Source organism: Seriola lalandi, unplaced genomic scaffold (genome assembly GCF_002814215.2).
Source record: "Seriola lalandi dorsalis isolate HSWRI2012SDOR001 ecotype SW California unplaced genomic scaffold, Sedor1 jcf7180002054614, whole genome shotgun sequence".
Lineage (NCBI taxonomy): Eukaryota > Metazoa > Chordata > Actinopteri > Carangiformes > Carangidae > Seriola > Seriola lalandi.
In genome coordinates, this window is record NW_019525167.1 from 903,530 (window position 1) to 921,188 (window position 17,659).

Here is a 17,659-nt window from a genome sequence, read left to right on the forward strand (position 1 = left end):
TAACACCTTAGCAACCATTTAGCAGCCACCTGGCAGCACAATGGCTACAATCTTACTTAGCAACTTACCAAGCTCTCAGTAACAGCGTAGACATCACATACTTAATAAGATATTCAGTTCGAACAAAAATATTTATTTAGTTGTTACTTGTTTATTTATTGCCCTGATGGAGTATTAACTGAACAAAACAGGTGATAATTTCATTTAGGTTCTAAGGTTCACTGATGTATGTTCTCTTGGTTTAAATGAATCCAGATGTTGAGACTAAACAGCAGCAGAGGATTCCAGCAGCTTGCTTTCTGAGGGGGGGATTCCTCCTTTCTGCTTAGTTTTGCCCCTCAGTCCTTCACTATACACTGATGTCCCACAACATGTTTTAACCTCCAAATCTCTCAGTGAGGGCTTTTATTCTGAAACTGACCTCTTTAACACCTCAGACACGTTGGTTTAAAACTTTATTTTAAATTCTGGTGGAGATCATGTTTGTTTTTTATAAATAAACGAGTAAATAAGACATTATGTTTAATTTTATACCACGAAACAAGATCATCATGTCTGTTAAAATAAAAAGGCAAAAACTAAACCCTGAAAAAAGATCAATTTCCAAACCTCATAATATCATATCATACACATGAAGCTCAATCTATTAATTAATGGATTATTTTTATTTTATGAACAAGAAACTTTATCTCTTCATTTTTACCTTGAAATTCCTTCAATATAATACATCAGTAATGTATTTAAGAAGATGATTAATGTGTAACTTCATGCATTATCATATATTAAGTGAATAATGATTTATCTGCCATGTTTAATGTTTTTTAAGATGTAAAAGCCTGTGACTACTTAAAAAGGACCTTCATTTTTTTATTATTATTATTTTATTTATTTATTTATTTATTTATTTCATAACTTTGGTTGCTGTACACATTCGGGTTATTAATAAAAACATACATCAATAAATAAATTATTATGTTATCAAATATTAAGATACCCAGCATTAGCCCCTCCTTTACCTGCCACAACATTAAAGTGACGCTTACACATGAATGAAAGTAATAATATAAATATAATAATTTTGATATTATTTATAATGACTATTTCTCTGCTTGTTAATTTGCCTCTGTGACGTATTTACTGTCCCCTTCAGTTTCAATTTACTGTTGAAGCTGTGGATGTTTTTTGCAGCGGACGCTCTCGCTCGCTCTCTCTCTCGCTCTCTCTCTCTCTCTCTCACACACACACACACACACACACACACACACACATATTCACACACTCACACAGACAGACAGACAGACAGACAGACAGACAGACAGACAGACAGACAGACAGAAAGACGGATGGATGAGCTGTGTCTCCTGCAGGAGCTCAAGGACTGAAGGACACCGCAAAGCGCAGCTTCTAAGCGGCTTTAATCGGCTAATTTGGCCCCGGTGGCCTTTCGCAGGCTGCAGGTGAACGCACCGGAGTTGAAGACACCCGCAGCCCGATGTGTGAACCCCTTCACACCGAAATCCACTTCAGATGGTCTTCACTCTTCAACATGGGCTTCTAAGTGAGATGTGGATTTTCTCAACGTTATTTTAAGAGGTAATTTGAGGATTTTAACGCGTCTTTGATCAAACTTCCTCTGAGTTTCTTCACGCTGCAAAATGCTCTTTCTCAAGAAAACAGACGGAACTTTATCACTATCGATTACATTTATATGAGTTGACGTTTTAATGTGTTTCACTGTGTAAATAGGATCAAATTTCACCTGCTTCCATTCTGTTTTACGCGAGTTTTTGCGTAAAGTGCGCACCGGAGCGCCCTGGAGCAGCACAGTAGAGTCCGGTAGAGTGTTGAGTCGAGTCTCCATGGCACTATGATGAAACCACTGTGTGAGGACCAGAGTCCGGCTCGGTATACATGAGAGCCCGGTGGCCGCGTTGCTGTGGCTCGGACCGGGACGGAGCGGAGGAGCCGCGGCGGAGATGGCAGCCAACCTGAGCGCGGCGGCGGAGGCGGAGGCGCCGCTCCCAGACTCGGCCGCGGCGACGCGATACAACTGGCCGGCCCTGGTGTTCGGGGTGCTGCTGATCGTGGTGATCATCTGCGGGAACCTGCTGGTGTGTCTGAGCGTGTTCACCGAGAAGGCGCTGAAGACCACCACTAACTACTTCATCGTCAGTCTGGCGGTGGCGGATCTGATGCTCGCGGTGCTCGTGCTGCCGCTCTTCGTCTTCTCAGAGGTGAGTTCACCCACCGGAACACACCGCATGTCACAGGTAATTCTGAGCACAGGTGAGACACTGTGGAGACCATTCCACCACACAGCTGCATCCAGACATCCAGGGGCCTCCATCTGTTTCAGGGGTCCCTCAAAGCTGCAGGATTTCAACATTTAAATTTCTGATCTGTTTTCAAGAGCCAAGTCTGTTCGGGGAACTTTTCATCCCCTTAAAATAACCTTAATTAAACCCAAAACCCTTAATTGAATTAAGGTGATAGCCAGAGATCTCTTAATTAGTCAGTTCATTTGAAACAGCAAGAATCAACTCACTTAAACCACCTTTATTTAAAATGCCCTTCATTAACATGATGGTTTAACTTTGGGCCGTTTACTTTTCCCTTAGTTTATACATTAATTTGAAATATTTGACAAATCCATGACTTATCTTTCAGTTAGGACTTTTTAAAATGAAGATTCTTTAAGGTCTAAACTCATGGATTTCTGTTATGTCACTGAGGAGGTTTCAAAGGATTCGTAAAACAAAACATTTTGCTGCTACAGGAGGAAACAACAGGTTAAAAGTCAAACTACATATTTGTTTTTGCAGCGGGGCAAACATAAAAATACTAACACAATAAAAACACAGAAAGACTAAAGAGAGAAAATAGCAACAATAAGAACAGGGGGTAAAAGAAGTGCAGGAACTAAATAACAGTTAGAATAAAGATCTGTTTCACACTCAGGATGGATTAAAACTTGAACCTGATGCACCTGAATCTCAGAATCCAGTATCTCTGACCAACAAGGGAGGAAGTCGATTCCTTAAAGACTTAAATGACTGACTGATTTCTTAATTTCAGCCCCTGCACCAAATGTTTCAGCTCGTATGGATGAATCATAAACACCGGACAGCAACAACAGCCGGTGCTTTTACTTTGACATTTCAGAGGGAATCATTGTATATTTGTCTGATAGCTTTAGTTATTTAACAAATTAAACTGACCAACAGTATATACAAGTAGAGCTGAAATGATTAGTTGATTAATTAATCAATTAATACGATATTAACTGGCAACTGTTGGGCAAATAACTTGACCCCCAGGTTGGGAAACACTGGTTTTAAAGGATCAGTTCAGTGTTTTTACAACCAAAACTCCAGTTCAGTTTGTAGAAACTAAACAGCTCTATTAGATGACATTAACTTTTAAAGTCCACTTACCCCATCTCAAAGCTTTTGACCACATCACACAGTCTTCATCACCAGATTGCATTTGTTCAGTTTAAATTATGATTTTATTTCTTTGAGCCTCTAAAACTTGTTGTCTGTGTCGGGTTGAGAGCTGAGTTCGAAAGGTCATTGTTGACATTGGGAACAGCAGCAAACACAGATATCACAATCAAGGTCCACTTACTCGTTTCTTCTGGAGCTTTTGACTGTATCTCACAGTCTTCATCAAGAGACGTCTAGATTGGTCAATACGGAGGACAAGTCATGCTCAGACTAATGGAAGGTTTGAACAAAAACTGTGATGTGCTCAAAAGCTCCAGCACAAGTTAGTAAGTGGACCTTGAGTGGAATGTGGAATTTGTTTTGTCCAGGACTTTCTCAGGTCATCGGGCTTGATTGTGTATATAATATGTCATGTGTGTTTTCATATTTTTCTTAATGTTTTATCATTTTAAATATGTGCATTTAGATTATTTGTTCATATTTTATATATTTTTTATTTAACATGCATATTTTATTTTATTTGTTATTATATATTTTTTTTTTTCTAAGAGACTTATATTTATCTATTATAATAATTCTTATACAACTATATGTGCATATACGTATTTATTACATTTTTAAAATTATTTTAATGTATTTATTTCCTATAAACAGCTTTTTCAGATTTTCTTTACATTTCATAGAATTCATAGATTATTTATTTATATTTTATTGACATGTGTCTAATTAATTCAATGTGTACATTTTCATGTATTTATTTATCTTTACTTTTTTACTTTTTACTATTTTTTATTTTAATGATTTTTGTTTATTAATTTAATTCATTTTTTAAATTTATTTTTTCATGTATTCTAATGTATAGAATTAATTATTAATTGTTTTTTGGTTTGTTTGTTTGTTTGTTTGTTTGTTTGTCTCATTGGGCCTCAGTGTCTCTAAACTCCTGCAGGTGAACAACATGTAGTGTGTTTTAAATTTAGTGAACTGTGCCTTTAAGTGTCAGCTCTGAACTCCAGGTGACCTCCAGGCGAAGCCCCGCCTCCTCCTGAGGCCACTGAGAAGACAAACACAAAGATCTCACATTTAACATCATTTAGTTCTTGGATTGTATTTGTTTGCTATATAACAGTTGAGTCTTTAACTTTTAACTCTTTAAACTCTCAGTTTCACTAATTAATTCAAGTTTTTTAAAAGTTTATTTTTATGTTTTATGTTTTCTTTAGTGGACACAAAGCTGTTTGTTTTTGATTGACGAACACTCGTCCTATTAACATTCGTCCTTGTCCTAGTAAAATTAGTCCGTCTTTGTCTCCCAGAGCTCAGAGAACAACAGTCTGTACATTCCTCCTCAGGTCGGCTCTCTTCCAGGGGCCACAGGTCAGCCGAGGGGCCCCACAACCACAATAGATTTGTCAGCTTATTTCTCCATTCATTGTATTTTTCCTGTCGTTTCCTCCTCACAGTCATCAAAACTGTCTTTGTTTTTGTCTTTGCAACGAATATTTGACCACAGGAACTAAACTAATTAAAAGAAAACGACTCAGCTCACACGCGTTTCAACCTCAGGGACCTTCTGCAGATCTGAGCTGGAAGAAACAATTAAGACGTTAAACCACAATGTCAATATATTATCTGCAAAATGAAAAGTGTCTCATGCAGGAAAATGTCCCCTGTAGGTGCTTTATTATTATCAATAATATTGCAATAATCATTACTGGTACAGTTTGGTGCTGCCCTTTCCACTCTTTGGTACTTTATGTTATTCTAATGCGTCATATTTAATGAGCTGATTATATGTTTTTTAATGTCAGATAAATGTAGCGGAGTAATTAAAAAATACCTGATACATTTTACTGAAATACAGAACACGTAAAAATCCTTCTTAAATATAAGCACATTAGTATTATTAGTAGTGGTAAGTAACTAAGTATGTTTATTCAAGTTTTGAGGTACTTGTACTTTACTTGAGTATGTTTATTTTCTGCTTTATACTTGGGAAATATTGTGCTTTTTACTCCACTACATTTATCTGTTGCTACTTATTTGCAGATTTAAGCTTCACATAAAAAACACAATATTATTTAAAAAACAAACAAACAAACAATGAATTACTTATGAAGAGCTAAATATTAAACCAGTGATTTCCAACTTTTTTAGCTTGTGACTTTTAACTTGTAACTTGATGTAAAATGATCTAATATTTCACAGATAAGTGAAATATTAGACTTTACATTTGTGTAGCAGAACTTTTTTCTTCTCCCATGAATCATCTCACAACACAACACATTTATTTTCTGTTAACATCTCATATACATCGAGGAGCTCCAACGCATTAGTTTTTTTTAAATAAAATAATAAGGTCAGGAATCTCTTCTATCTATCTATTATTATAAATGTATCATATATTTTGTTTGTATCTGTAAAGTAAGAACAGCTGTAGTGGAATTAAAAGTAGAATATTTCCCACCCACAGTGAAGACGAACAATAACGTAGCGTAAAATGAAAATAATAAAGTAAAGCACAAGTACTTCATTATTGTACTGCCGTACCTGAGTAAGTTAGCGGTATAAATGAGTGAACGCTCTGAACGTGCCGCTGTGCGTCTCAGTTTCAGGACGGCGTGTGGACCCTCAGCACCACCATCTGTGACGGTCTGATGACCATGGATGTGATGCTGTGCACCGCCTCCATCTTCAACCTCTGCGCCATCAGCATCGACAGGTCAGTGCTCACCTGTGCAGGTACACACGACAGATGGGACTACACTACAAAGAGGCAACAAGTAAACAGTCCGTACGATTTGAGTGATGCTGTGTGCAAATGGAAGTTTTGTCCTAAAGATGGCGCTGCAGGAAAGATCAGAGAGTCACCAGAATCATTAGGATTCATCCTCTGGAGAGTACGAGCGTAAACTTACTTATAACGTAAATCTGTATTGTATTAGTTGATATATACACTCAGTTGTCAGTTTATTAGGTACACCTAGCTAAAACTAGTTCCGTACCCTTTTCCACCAAAATTAGCAGGTTTGTTAAACGTGGGTAAACTCGCTAATAAAAGCCGATTGACCCTTTTTCCACTGTCTGTGCAGTTTGTCTTTCTGTTCGGACCTTGGAAACTCACAACTGCAAGAAGTGACGTCATCACATGCACTTACAGAGTGCACACTCAGACGCAGTGGAGAGAGAGTGAGCTGCCAGCCGCTCGGGTCGGTGGTCTCGTCAATGTCAGAGCCTCCGTGTCAGACGGTTCGATCGGTGATTGTGTGTTTTTGAAATTGATTTCAGGGCTGCAGCTCACTCTTTCACCCTCATGCACAGTGTGTCAGGTCTGCATACAGTGTGTCTGTGGCTCGTCAAAGCAGGAAAAGGGGCAAAAAATAGTGTCTACTGCAGAGTCGTTTGACGCAGGTGTGAACGGTTGAACCCTTTTTCATTGCCGACAAAAGCCAGATGTTTTTTGACAAGTAGAAAAGGGGCTTAATACGGTTTCAGCCTAAAGTCTAACACTGCTGTTGAAGTGTACTGCAACATACAGAGGTTTTTTATATTTTGTCCACCACATTTATATCAACAAGGGAAGGCTAACTGATGGGAAGAAGCGGAAAGAGCAGGAGTTTCTAATAGAAAAAGTGACAGGGAAAAGATCTTCCTTACTGAACACCAAAGCTTCATTGGGATACATCCACTGGGGAAAATTAATGTCTTTACCAAATGGTGTGCCAACTGACTGAGTAGATGTTGAGATATCTCTAAGGATACATGAAAAATGTGTCTACTGATGTCAGTCAGAGGATCTGAGGAGTCTTCAGGATTCATTCTCTGTGAAACGTGAATGTTTGGACTGAACTTCATGACAATCCACCACTGTAGATATTTCAGTCTGAATTGAAGTGTCGGACCGACACTGCGACCACTTGTAGTTAGAGGATACAGATGATTTAGCTGCGGCTCAAAGTCAAGTCAAACAAACGCTGAAACTATAGGAATATCAGAGGAAACTCTGTGTAGCTCAGAGGTCAAAGTTCAGCCATAACTCACAGACCCCATGTCGAAGCCAGAGCTTTAATCAGCCTCAGGTCAGGGTCACGCAGGAACAACCAGATGATTAATCAAACCAGGACCCTGAGCGGTCTGTCAGGAACACAGACGACGCCCCGCTGAGGGTTTCAGATCTCCACCTGAAGGTCGTCGGAGTCAGACAGTAACGCCACGGTTCACGCTAATGTGGAAATATGACAATGACCTTTTGTCCGTTTCCTGTAAAAAGCTCCAAAAGAAGAAAAATCAGAGCAGGCAGAACAATTTAAAGCCCTAAATGAAGGATGCGTCTGTAATGATGAACTGCCAGCTTCGCTCTGCGCTCGTTACTTTGACTCAATGAGATTATCTGAACCCTCGGCTGATGTTGAAGGATGAAAACTCTGAGCTGAAAAACCCGGGTAGCTCCTCAAATCTGATGTCCTGACTCCAGGAAATATGATTACATCAAAGACTGATGGAGGCAGTGAAGCTAACGTGGACTGATGGTGATGATCTGAAGCTTTTTGAAGCAGTTAGAGATTTAACTGGGTGACAGAGTCTGAATTATTCAACAGACTGTTTAGGAAGCAGATCCTGAAGGTCTGCAGAGAGTCCACCAGCTGCTGGAGTCCACGGGCTGAAGGGGGAACTCTTCAGACTGACTGATGACCCGCTATCATTCATAGATGGATTATTGAACAGGGCCAGGGGCCCGAGGGACCAGGGGGCCCCAGAGTCAGAGCCTCTGAATGAAGCGACTGTTACTACTAATATTTCTTGTTGGAAAGTCAAAGAGGTCAGTCTCATGTTTTTCCTGCTGATTTCAACCTTTTACAGGAAAAGGATTATTTGCTTTTGGTAAAGCCAGCAACTGATTAGCTTAGCTTAGCATAAAGACTGGATCCAGGGGGAAACAGCTAGCCTGGCAAGGGAACAAAATCCAAACTTCAAACATTTTTAAAGCTCACTAATTATTTTGTTTAATTGTTTAATCAGTACAAAAACTGAAGAGTACAAACGACAATTTGCCGTTTCACAGAGGTTGGACTGTTTCTTGGCTGGAAAAGTCATTTCCTGTCTGGATGTTAGAAACAGTTCGGCACAAAACTTCCCACAAAAGGTGTTTCACTCACTCACTTATCATTCCTGTTTTAGCCTCTTGACACTGGCTCCCAGGACTTAAGATTTTATTGATTACTCTTAAAGCTCTCAGTGGCCTCTCTCCTGGTTATATCTCCAACCTTGAGATCTTCAGGCAAACCTCTTCTTAAAACATACTTTTATCAGAGAGCTTTTCCTGGTTTTACTTTCCTTTGAACTGTTTTATTTCTCTTAAAATGACTCTGTATTGGTTTTTATACAGCTAACCAATCCATTGATTTTATTGATTCTATTTTTTGCTGACTTTGTCAAGCACAGTGTAACGTAGATTTTGAAAAGCTTTTGAAATGCTCTATAAATAAAGATTATTATTATTATTATAATTATTATTATCATCATCATTATTACTATTAAAGAAATCATATTTTACCTGTTAATAAGTGAGTTTTAAGGTGCTGGTAAGTGGATTTTTGTTGCCTTTGGCTAACAGTTTCCCTATGTTTCCATGCTTTATGCTAAGCTAAGCTAACCAGCTGCTGGCTGTATCTTCATATAGACAGATATGAGAGTGGTATCGATCTTCTCCACACCTTTTACTCGGTTAAAAGTAGAAATAACATGGTCTAAACACAACTAAACACAACTAAAAAAGTCATGTTGACCGATGGCTCCTTCTTAAAGGTCTTATCACATGTGAACACCTGTGAATACCTGTGGAGGATGATGATTTCTACGCCTTGAGGTGCTGATGTTGGTCAGAGCATCAAGCTAAAATTATATTTTCCTGCAGCTGCGAGCGTCCATGATGTGTAAATATCATCATCTGCTCATGTGCATGAAGGTCTGCAGACCAAAATACACGACCCCAGGGACTGTACACGTCCAAATGCACCAGTGGGTCCCAACCTGGAGGAGGCTGCAGAGCCATCAGGCGGGAAAAATGTAAACCTGTCAATTAAAAGTGTAACTAATAACATTATTCAATGCTGCATTGCAATAATTACTGGAAGGACGTATCATTAATTTAATTTAATTAGTTCCACCTGTGATTTTCCAGCTGTGAAAGGTTAAAGTATCTGCTATGAAAAAAAAAAAAAGAAGCTGATTCATTTGGGAACAATAAAGAAATAGAGGCGCTCTGATTCTGCCATCAGTTGTCAAGACTGAGGTTAGGAAGATTTATTTTGACAGAACAACAACTTCCTGCTCAGCCTGAAAGGATTGCAAGTATTAAGATGATGGTGGAAGTACTTATTTCTGTTTTTAATGTCATGTATTTTATTTTATTTATTTTTAACTGTCATATTTACGTCCTCTTTTTATCATAGGCTGGGGAAATTTTTGCAAAAGCTTATTTTCTTATAAGCTTATTTTCTATTTACGAAAAAATTATAAATGTGAAAAATATATAAAATACAAATTGTATAAAGGTAAATGATGGTTGTGCCTCTACATATTGAAACAGGAAGATACAGAGGTGTTGTTGAAGATGAACTAATTAATTTCATTATCTTTGTGTCCTTTATGATTTACAACTGATACTGTTCCAGATTTAGATTTGATTTAGAATTGAGGATGGAGCTTTTATTGAATATCTTTTTAATAATGTTTTTGCATTTTTTGAATATATTTCTTAAACATGGAACAGGAGGAGAAAAAAAATAATTAGAGATATTAATAATATCTGTTGTGGCAGTTCTCAGATTGTAAAGTTTCTCTCACCTGTTGCAGGTTCATCGCCGTGTTGATCCCTCTCAACTACAACAGGAAGCACGTGGACCTGCGGCAGACGGTGCTGCTGTCGGCCACCTGGATCCTGGCCCTAGCCGTGGCCTCGCCCGTCATGTTCGGCATCAATAACGTGCCTGGTCGCGACCCTGGCGAGTGCAAACTGGAGAACAACAACTACGTCCTCTACTCGTCTGTGTGCTCCTTCTTCATCCCCTGCCCCATTATGCTGCTGCTGTACTGCGGCATGTTTCGTGGCCTGCGGCGCTGGGAGGAGGCGCGTAAAGCCAAGCTGAGGAACAGCATCCAGGCGTGCCGCAAGCTGCAGGAGGCCGCCGCCTCGCTGCCGCCACTGGCTTCCCTGCCGCCGCCGCTGCCACCCATCATAGAGCGGGAACTGACAGATACTCCGGATGAACCGTCCACCTTCCCGTCCACGGATCGGCCCTTCCACTCAGAGTACAAAGACGGACCCGTGCGGACGGTGAGCTTTGCGGAGATCAGGTTCAACCCTGACCCTCACAGGAGGAAGAGGGCCAAGATCAACAGTCGGGAGAGGAAGGCCATGAAGGTGCTACCTGTTGTTGTGGGTGAGTTCACCTCAGCAGCGTTAGTAACACCACTACCATGCAAGGCTGATTAGGAGCTGGTCTAGGGATTAAAGGGCCAGAGAACAAACCATTGTGAGACTGACGAATGCCTCGAGTTGAAATTCATCGGCCTCATGAGTTCTTCACTGAAGAGTGAAGGTCTATGGAGAATGGAAACAGTCTTAAAGGGTCAAAACTACAGCAACAATTGTTGTATTAAAACATTTATTGTGAGACTTAAGAGGTTTGGCTTGAATTGCAGCGCCCCCAAAATCTCCAGGTTTACTATGTGTCAACTGGTTTTAATTTCAGTAATTCAGTCCAAACCCTGAACCTTGCAGAAAACTGAATTTAGGTAGAAAGTTTGAGATTCTGGTGCCGGCGGTCAGCAGTGTGAGGGGATTAGACCTCCTGCAGCTTCAGGAGTACAAAGAACTTTGTTGTTATTTCAAAACTTAAACCAGCACATTGATGCATCACACCTTCTGTATTTAACAGAAGCAAAAACAAAACAGGGAAATTGTGGTCTCACTGAATGCATGACCTTTCATCCTCACAGTGAGGCTGATACCTGGATATAGGCCCAATGATGGAAAGGTAGCAGCTAAGAAGACACGACATGTAGATAAGACTGGAGAGACTGTAGTCACCTCGCGACACCAAGCTAAAGCTGGGCAGACACGGTAGGATTTCATTAATCTTGTATGTTGTGTTAAGTCACACTATACATTTTGATCAGCCTTCCAACACAACCTGATCATCGGAATTGTCTGGTCACACTGTATTGATCAAGCGACTGGTCACAACATGGAGGTTACTGCATGTCAACACTGAACAGTATTGTTTGTTTAATGCTTATTCAGTAACAACAACAATATTAAAACAAGCTCATTACAGTGTACGACAGACCTGGTGACAGCAGTCATGTGGGAACCTGGATCATCATATGGCAACAGCCTGACCGTTTATTGATCAGACGTCATGACCCGTCTCAAACTGAACATCAAATGACGGGCAACCTATTGGAAATTTGACCCAATTTAGGATTAAAATGTGGCTTAATCCATACAGCTTCTGCCCAGCTGAACACATCCTGAACTCACAGACACAAAAGTGATTTTAAACCCTCGAATCCAACGCGACCACCCTAAATGCTGAAGTATGGGAGAGTTTCTCTGAGATTTGTAATGTACTGTAATTACTGAATTTCAAATCATGATCATTCGTACTGTTTTAGAGTTTTGACTTTTTAAGATAATTTCTTTCCTTCATGGACGTTGGAAGTGGGTGAAGTTATGGCAGAAAACCCTACTGCAGCTCAAAAATGTTTAGAACAAACATTCAAATTAATTACTTTTAAGTTACGAAAGATTTAGGAAAAACATCATCAACCCATACACCCAGACATTTACATACAATATAATGGATGACTGCAGGTACCTGAACGCCTCACCTCCACCTCTGATGTCTGTTCAGAGGCACTAGCACATCAGTTAGAAAAGGTTGGCCTATTAATAGCAGCCAGTGTTGGTCCTAATGCGTAGAAGTGCTTCCCTTTGGCACACAGCAGCTAATCCTGCAGGTCCTTAATCTGAAATCCAATTATTACGTAAGTCTTGGTCAGACACGATTCTCAGTGTGCAGGTAATTCTCATGAATATCTGCTCCATTACGTTCCGTGGCAGCTCAGGTGATGGCCTAAGGTAAGAGTAGGGCTCAGCAATACAAAGAAAATAACTAAGTCCACTTTTTTATGGCTGATAAAACATTTTTGTACAAATTAAACTCCAGCTCTGTCCACATTGAACTACCACTGAGCTAGGTTGGTAGATGTGGACGTAGTTTGGGAGGTGTGCAGATGGGTAAATTGGTGAGAAGAATGCAAGCTGGTAGGTTGAAAGGTACCGTACACAGATTGGTAAACTGGTAGATAGGCGAATTGGTAATTTGGTAAGCAAGTAGGAATACAGTAAGAAGGTGAAGCTCTGACCTTGTTTGTTCATCTGACTCAACGGCAAGATAGTTGGTAGGTGTGTAGGATGGTAGATAGATAGATAAATAGGTACGTAGAGTTGGTAGGCCGGTAGTTAGTTAGATAGGAAGGAAGGTAGGTGAGTTGGTAGGTTAGTAGATAGATGGGTTTGTGAAATATCTATGTAATTTGGTTGGTAGCTAACTGAAGCTCTGATTGATTGACTGAACTCATCTGAGTTTTCAAGGTTGGTAGGTTTTTGAAGACATTAATAAAGTTATGATAAAAATTGAAAGTTGTCACAATTTCAATATGAAAATACTAAATCATTCAATCCAACCTGAGAGAAAGGTTTGTGTGTTTCTTCTAGTCCTGAAACAGATTATATCAGGACAGTAAATGTTTTGGATTTTTCTGCTTCCATTGTTTGTGCTAAACTAGGTTAAACGTGAGCTAGATCTGTCTGAAGACTGGATGGAGTTTAGACTAATACCCTGACACATCTGGAGAGGAACAGGTTTATCTAGATGTAAGGTCCCTCGTGTTTCCGTCCGACTGTAGACAAGCTTCTGATCTCTGATTCTTCTTCTCCTCCTGCAGGTGCCTTCCTGTTCTGCTGGACTCCCTTCTTTGTCCTGCACACAATGCGAGCTCGCTGTCAGGACTGCCACGTCCCACCGGCCCTGATGAGCGTGGTGACGTGGCTCGGGTACGTCAACAGTGCTCTGAACCCCGTCATCTACACTGTCTTCAACACAGAGTTCAGGAACTTCTTCAAAAAGTTTCTGCACCGCTGCTGCTCCTAGAACTGCAACGCTACCGCTGCATGGACCATTTCTAAACGTACAACAGCTGCAATAGTCGCTAATGACTGTTGGATTTAGTGTCTTTAGTCTGTGAATGTTGCCATTGTTTCCGTCCTCTGTGAGGTTTTTAATTTTTTTTTTACATGTGACGACAGCAAAGTTTGTTTGAGCTTCAAGTTTCCTGTTAAGAAGTTTCAGTCTGAGGAACAAACTGTACATAGGATCAGCAACACATCTACATCATATTACCAACAAGAACCGATTTTATATGTGGCAATTCATCTTTTCAGAATAAAAGTTTTCACTAAAAATCGGGTTGTGTGTAGTGCAATGACGACTTTGTTGCTAAGCTGCTAACCCTAACCCAAAGAGAAATCCTGAGTTAAGAGAAGGGGAGTGGTTGACCCTGTTGCTATGGTTGAAATAAAATATTCATCATCACACAAGAGAATGAGAAACAAATTAAATTACATTAGATAGATAAAGAGATTTCATCAAGGGATCATAGATATTTTAGAAACTGTGTCACGGATTTCTTTCATGAAAGTAAAATATTGACTTGTCAACTATATTGTACCTGGCACCAAATACTATCAGCGTGTGATATTTTTTACAGCTGGCAACAAACGATCAAACTTTGATGTGATCATTTTTACATATTGCAGCGATTTTACTGGATAATCCAGCAATGGCCATGAAATCAGCTTTATTTAAATATTTATTGCAGTTGATGATTATTTAATGTGCACTTCCTCAAACAAGTCTGGATAACACAGTTTTGCGATGAATAATCCTGCCACATGAGTGAGGATGAGACCATCAAATTGTATCATCAATTCTTCAAGCCATCATCTCCAGTTTTATTGGATTGCTTCAACTTGTTGGTGAGCTGAATCAATCCTTTAAATCCATTAAATGGCCGCCATCATTACTTGCTGCCAGTGAGCAGGATTTTATGGCTCAGGGGTCTTGACTCCTTCTAACTTCTTTCAGACTTAGAAGCTGTTGGAGCGAAAACACTTTGTGAATTAAAAGATTTAAAAGAATTAGAAGTCGTAAAGCGAGAATACATTTTTGGCAACAGGTGACAGTTATGGGGTGACGCTACACGCTATTGTTTAGCATTTAATTTAGTGCTGTAACAGTAGCACAGGTAGAGCACTGCCATTAAGTTAGCGAAGTGACTCAGTAATTTTGTTAGCATTAGCCACCTTAAGCTTGTGGTCATACAAGACCAAGTAAAGCTGTAGCCAAAAAAGTGTTGTAACTCGAGCAATGATGTATTTTACTGCTTAAATGTTGCTGTTCCTACATAGATAATGTTAGCTTGTGTTGGCTAATGTTAACATTGTGTTTACTTACCAGTCCAGAAGAAATGCTGCAAGTTTGGCATCAAACTTCACTCCTTTACTCACCAAGAGCTGTCTCCAGCGGTGCAATGTTAGCATGCTAACTGGCTAGCCCACAGCCCGGCTGGCCCATCTCGTCATTTTCCGATAGCAAGTCATTGTAACGTATAGTCTGCCCTGAAGAAGTAGCGCTGCCCAGATGGCGTATCATATCCTCTTGAGTTGTAAATGCAACAATCGCTGCTCCAACCACCTGCTCCTAGCAAGACAATCCTGCGACAGAGAAAACGTTCATATATGCCGTGTAAACTTCGGAGTTAGTCTTAAGATGCATTGGGAATATGGCCCCTCGGTTTTCTATCTCAGAGTTTCAGAAATGTCTGCTAGGTGTCAAATCAACCAGATGTTTAGATGTTGGGAAAAAGGTGCATTGGTATTTAGTGTACACTCACCTATGTATGGGTATAAACAAACTAGCCACAGATACACAATATATCAGTGTCTAGGCTACAGCCCATCGTCTCAGTCTGTCATGTAATCTGTGGAGTTTACTGAAGAGCAGGAACTTTTAAGGTGGTGCCTCCTCCCATGCAAAATGTGTATTGCCTTAAAAAAAATAGCAAACTTGGTGGGAAGTGCAATCTAAAGGACAAACTCGGAAAACAGAAGTTAGTCACCGATGGTCTGTAACTGGAGAGCATCACAGGTGCTAATTGTGCACACTCTCAACTACAAGTATGAAATAAACCAAAGCCCATTATAAAAGGGCGACCGAACAGCAGGTTAAAATGCACCAAGGTGTGCTTTGCTGCATCTGTAACCACACCCAACAGTGATGTCACAGTGCACACATCACACACTTCTACATCACAGCACAAGGTGAGACATTAAACCACTAGATTGGGAAAAAAAAACAAAAGGTTTTCAGGGGTTGTTAAGTTGCTTTTTCAACCGCGTCAGAACTGCTTATTATTTTCCAGACAGAGTCCAGAGTGCTCGGGGTCCCTGCAGGATCTGGACCTGCACGAAGTCATCTGAAGGTCTTTAAAGTTTGATGACAAAAAGACAGGAAGCTTTAAAAGCGTCTCAGCAGATCTCATCAGAGTCAAAAGAGCTGAAAGCTCAGAGGACAGACTGACAACAGCAACGTGTTTCTTTCAGGAGCATTTTGGTCCCACCCCCTGCACAGGTGGATGTAACTTGTAGTGTTCCATCAGTAAAACAACCAGCTTCCTTTGTTAAAGTTTCCCAAACTTACAGCTCAGGTGACCCGGCTGTTAAAGTAGGAAATGTCTGATCCTTAGGGGGGTCCCCTTCACTGTCAGCAAGCAGCAGCAGACATCTGAGCGCCGCTGGGACTGAGACACAGCAGAATCAAATGTCATCACGTCTGCGGCAATTCATCAGGAGTCGGTCTCAACAGATCACCTGAGTGCTGACTGTCAGGAATGTAAAAAAAAACCCACTAAACTCTTGTCTCCAGCAGCTAAACACAGAAACACAGAAAACGGTTTGAATACAAAAACTAAAAGTGAGACAGAAAACACAAACCTGTCGGGTGGGAATCCTGCAGGAGGAACGAGGCTGCGTTTTCCCTCAGAGACTAGTTGGATAAAAATAAAACCTGAAATCTGCATTTCATTAATAAATTAAACATCTGTGGATATGAATGAAGACAAGTCTCTTCTGAATCCTGCTGACAGAAGAAAAGACGGTAAAGTATGATAGAAAACAGTTGTAAAGATTGCACATTAGTGACGGCGTGATACATGGTAGAAAACCTCCCAAGGTTTTTTCCTTTGGAGTTTTTAGATTTTATTTTATTGAAGTTCAGGTTCACTGCATAGAAAACATGTCAGAATTCAAATTTAAATAAAATTTCTGCATTTTGCCAAAATAATATAAAGCAAGTAAATTTAATTCATTAAAAAAAAAGTAAAATAATAACTCGATTTTAAAATAATCTCCAGTGTGCTATAAATCACAATGCTGCAATAATAATGATGACAGTGAACAGAAAATGTACAACTAGAACTTATGAAATGAAACTGCAAAATGTGAATTCTGTCCTGATATTAGCTCAATTCTAATCAGAGTAAAATATAAATGTATTTCATCCCGAACAGCAGGTTTCCCCCTGAAATCTGTTGACGTGAAACATTAAAACGACTGGTCGAAACATCACATCTGATTGGCTGAAATGCACCAATCACCATTCAACTGCTCTGACAGAGAAACAATACATTGTGTTAGATATGTGAAAATTAAATAGTAGTAGCAACAGAAAACTACAGAACCACTGAGTCTTGTACAGAAAAGATCATATTTTGCACAAAAAAAACTTAAACCTTCATGTAATTGTATTGTTTTAGCTCGAAGAAAAGAAGAAACCTTGTAAATTGGAGTGTTTTTTTTTTTAAATGACAAAATGAGGTCACGAGTTAAAGTGCTGCCGTTAACGACAGACAATATTTAACTTCCATTTAATGAATAAAATGTGCTTCAACTTAAAAATTAAACCGCAAGCTGGACTTTAAAATGTGCATTTGTTCTTGATTTTAGCTCATTTCTAATTAAGCAACTGCTCTGGTTTCTCGCAGAGTTGCCAAACATCTCATGTTTATCGTGCACACAAATTGCAAAT

At 39.7% G+C, this 17,659-nt stretch overlaps 1 protein-coding gene across 1 annotated transcript; it reads left to right on the top strand.

Moving 5' to 3' along the window:
• Positions 1–1,376: 1,376 nt before the first annotated feature.
• drd4a (dopamine receptor D4a) lies at positions 1,377–13,979 on the top strand. Its single transcript, XM_023419939.1, has 4 exons — positions 1,377–2,234; positions 6,056–6,168; positions 10,302–10,888; positions 13,461–13,979. Exons 1-4 carry the CDS (start codon positions 1,977–1,979, stop codon positions 13,664–13,666), a joined length of 1,164 nt encoding a protein of 387 aa, XP_023275707.1. The 5' UTR covers positions 1,377–1,976; the 3' UTR covers positions 13,667–13,979.
• The last annotated feature ends 3,680 nt before the right edge of the window (positions 13,980–17,659 follow it).

Bases quoted from the DNA above. Each gene is read 5' to 3' on its own strand.
- drd4a (XM_023419939.1), top strand. From the start codon at position 1,977: ATGGCAGCCAACCTGAGCGCGGCGGCGGAGGCGGAGGCGCCGCTCCCA. The intron at 2,235-6,055 runs GTGAGTTCACCC...TGTGCGTCTCAG, and splicing joins CGCTCTTCGTCTTCTCAGAG to TTTCAGGACGGCGTGTGGAC. The intron at 6,169-10,301 runs GTCAGTGCTCAC...CACCTGTTGCAG, and splicing joins TGCGCCATCAGCATCGACAG to GTTCATCGCCGTGTTGATCC.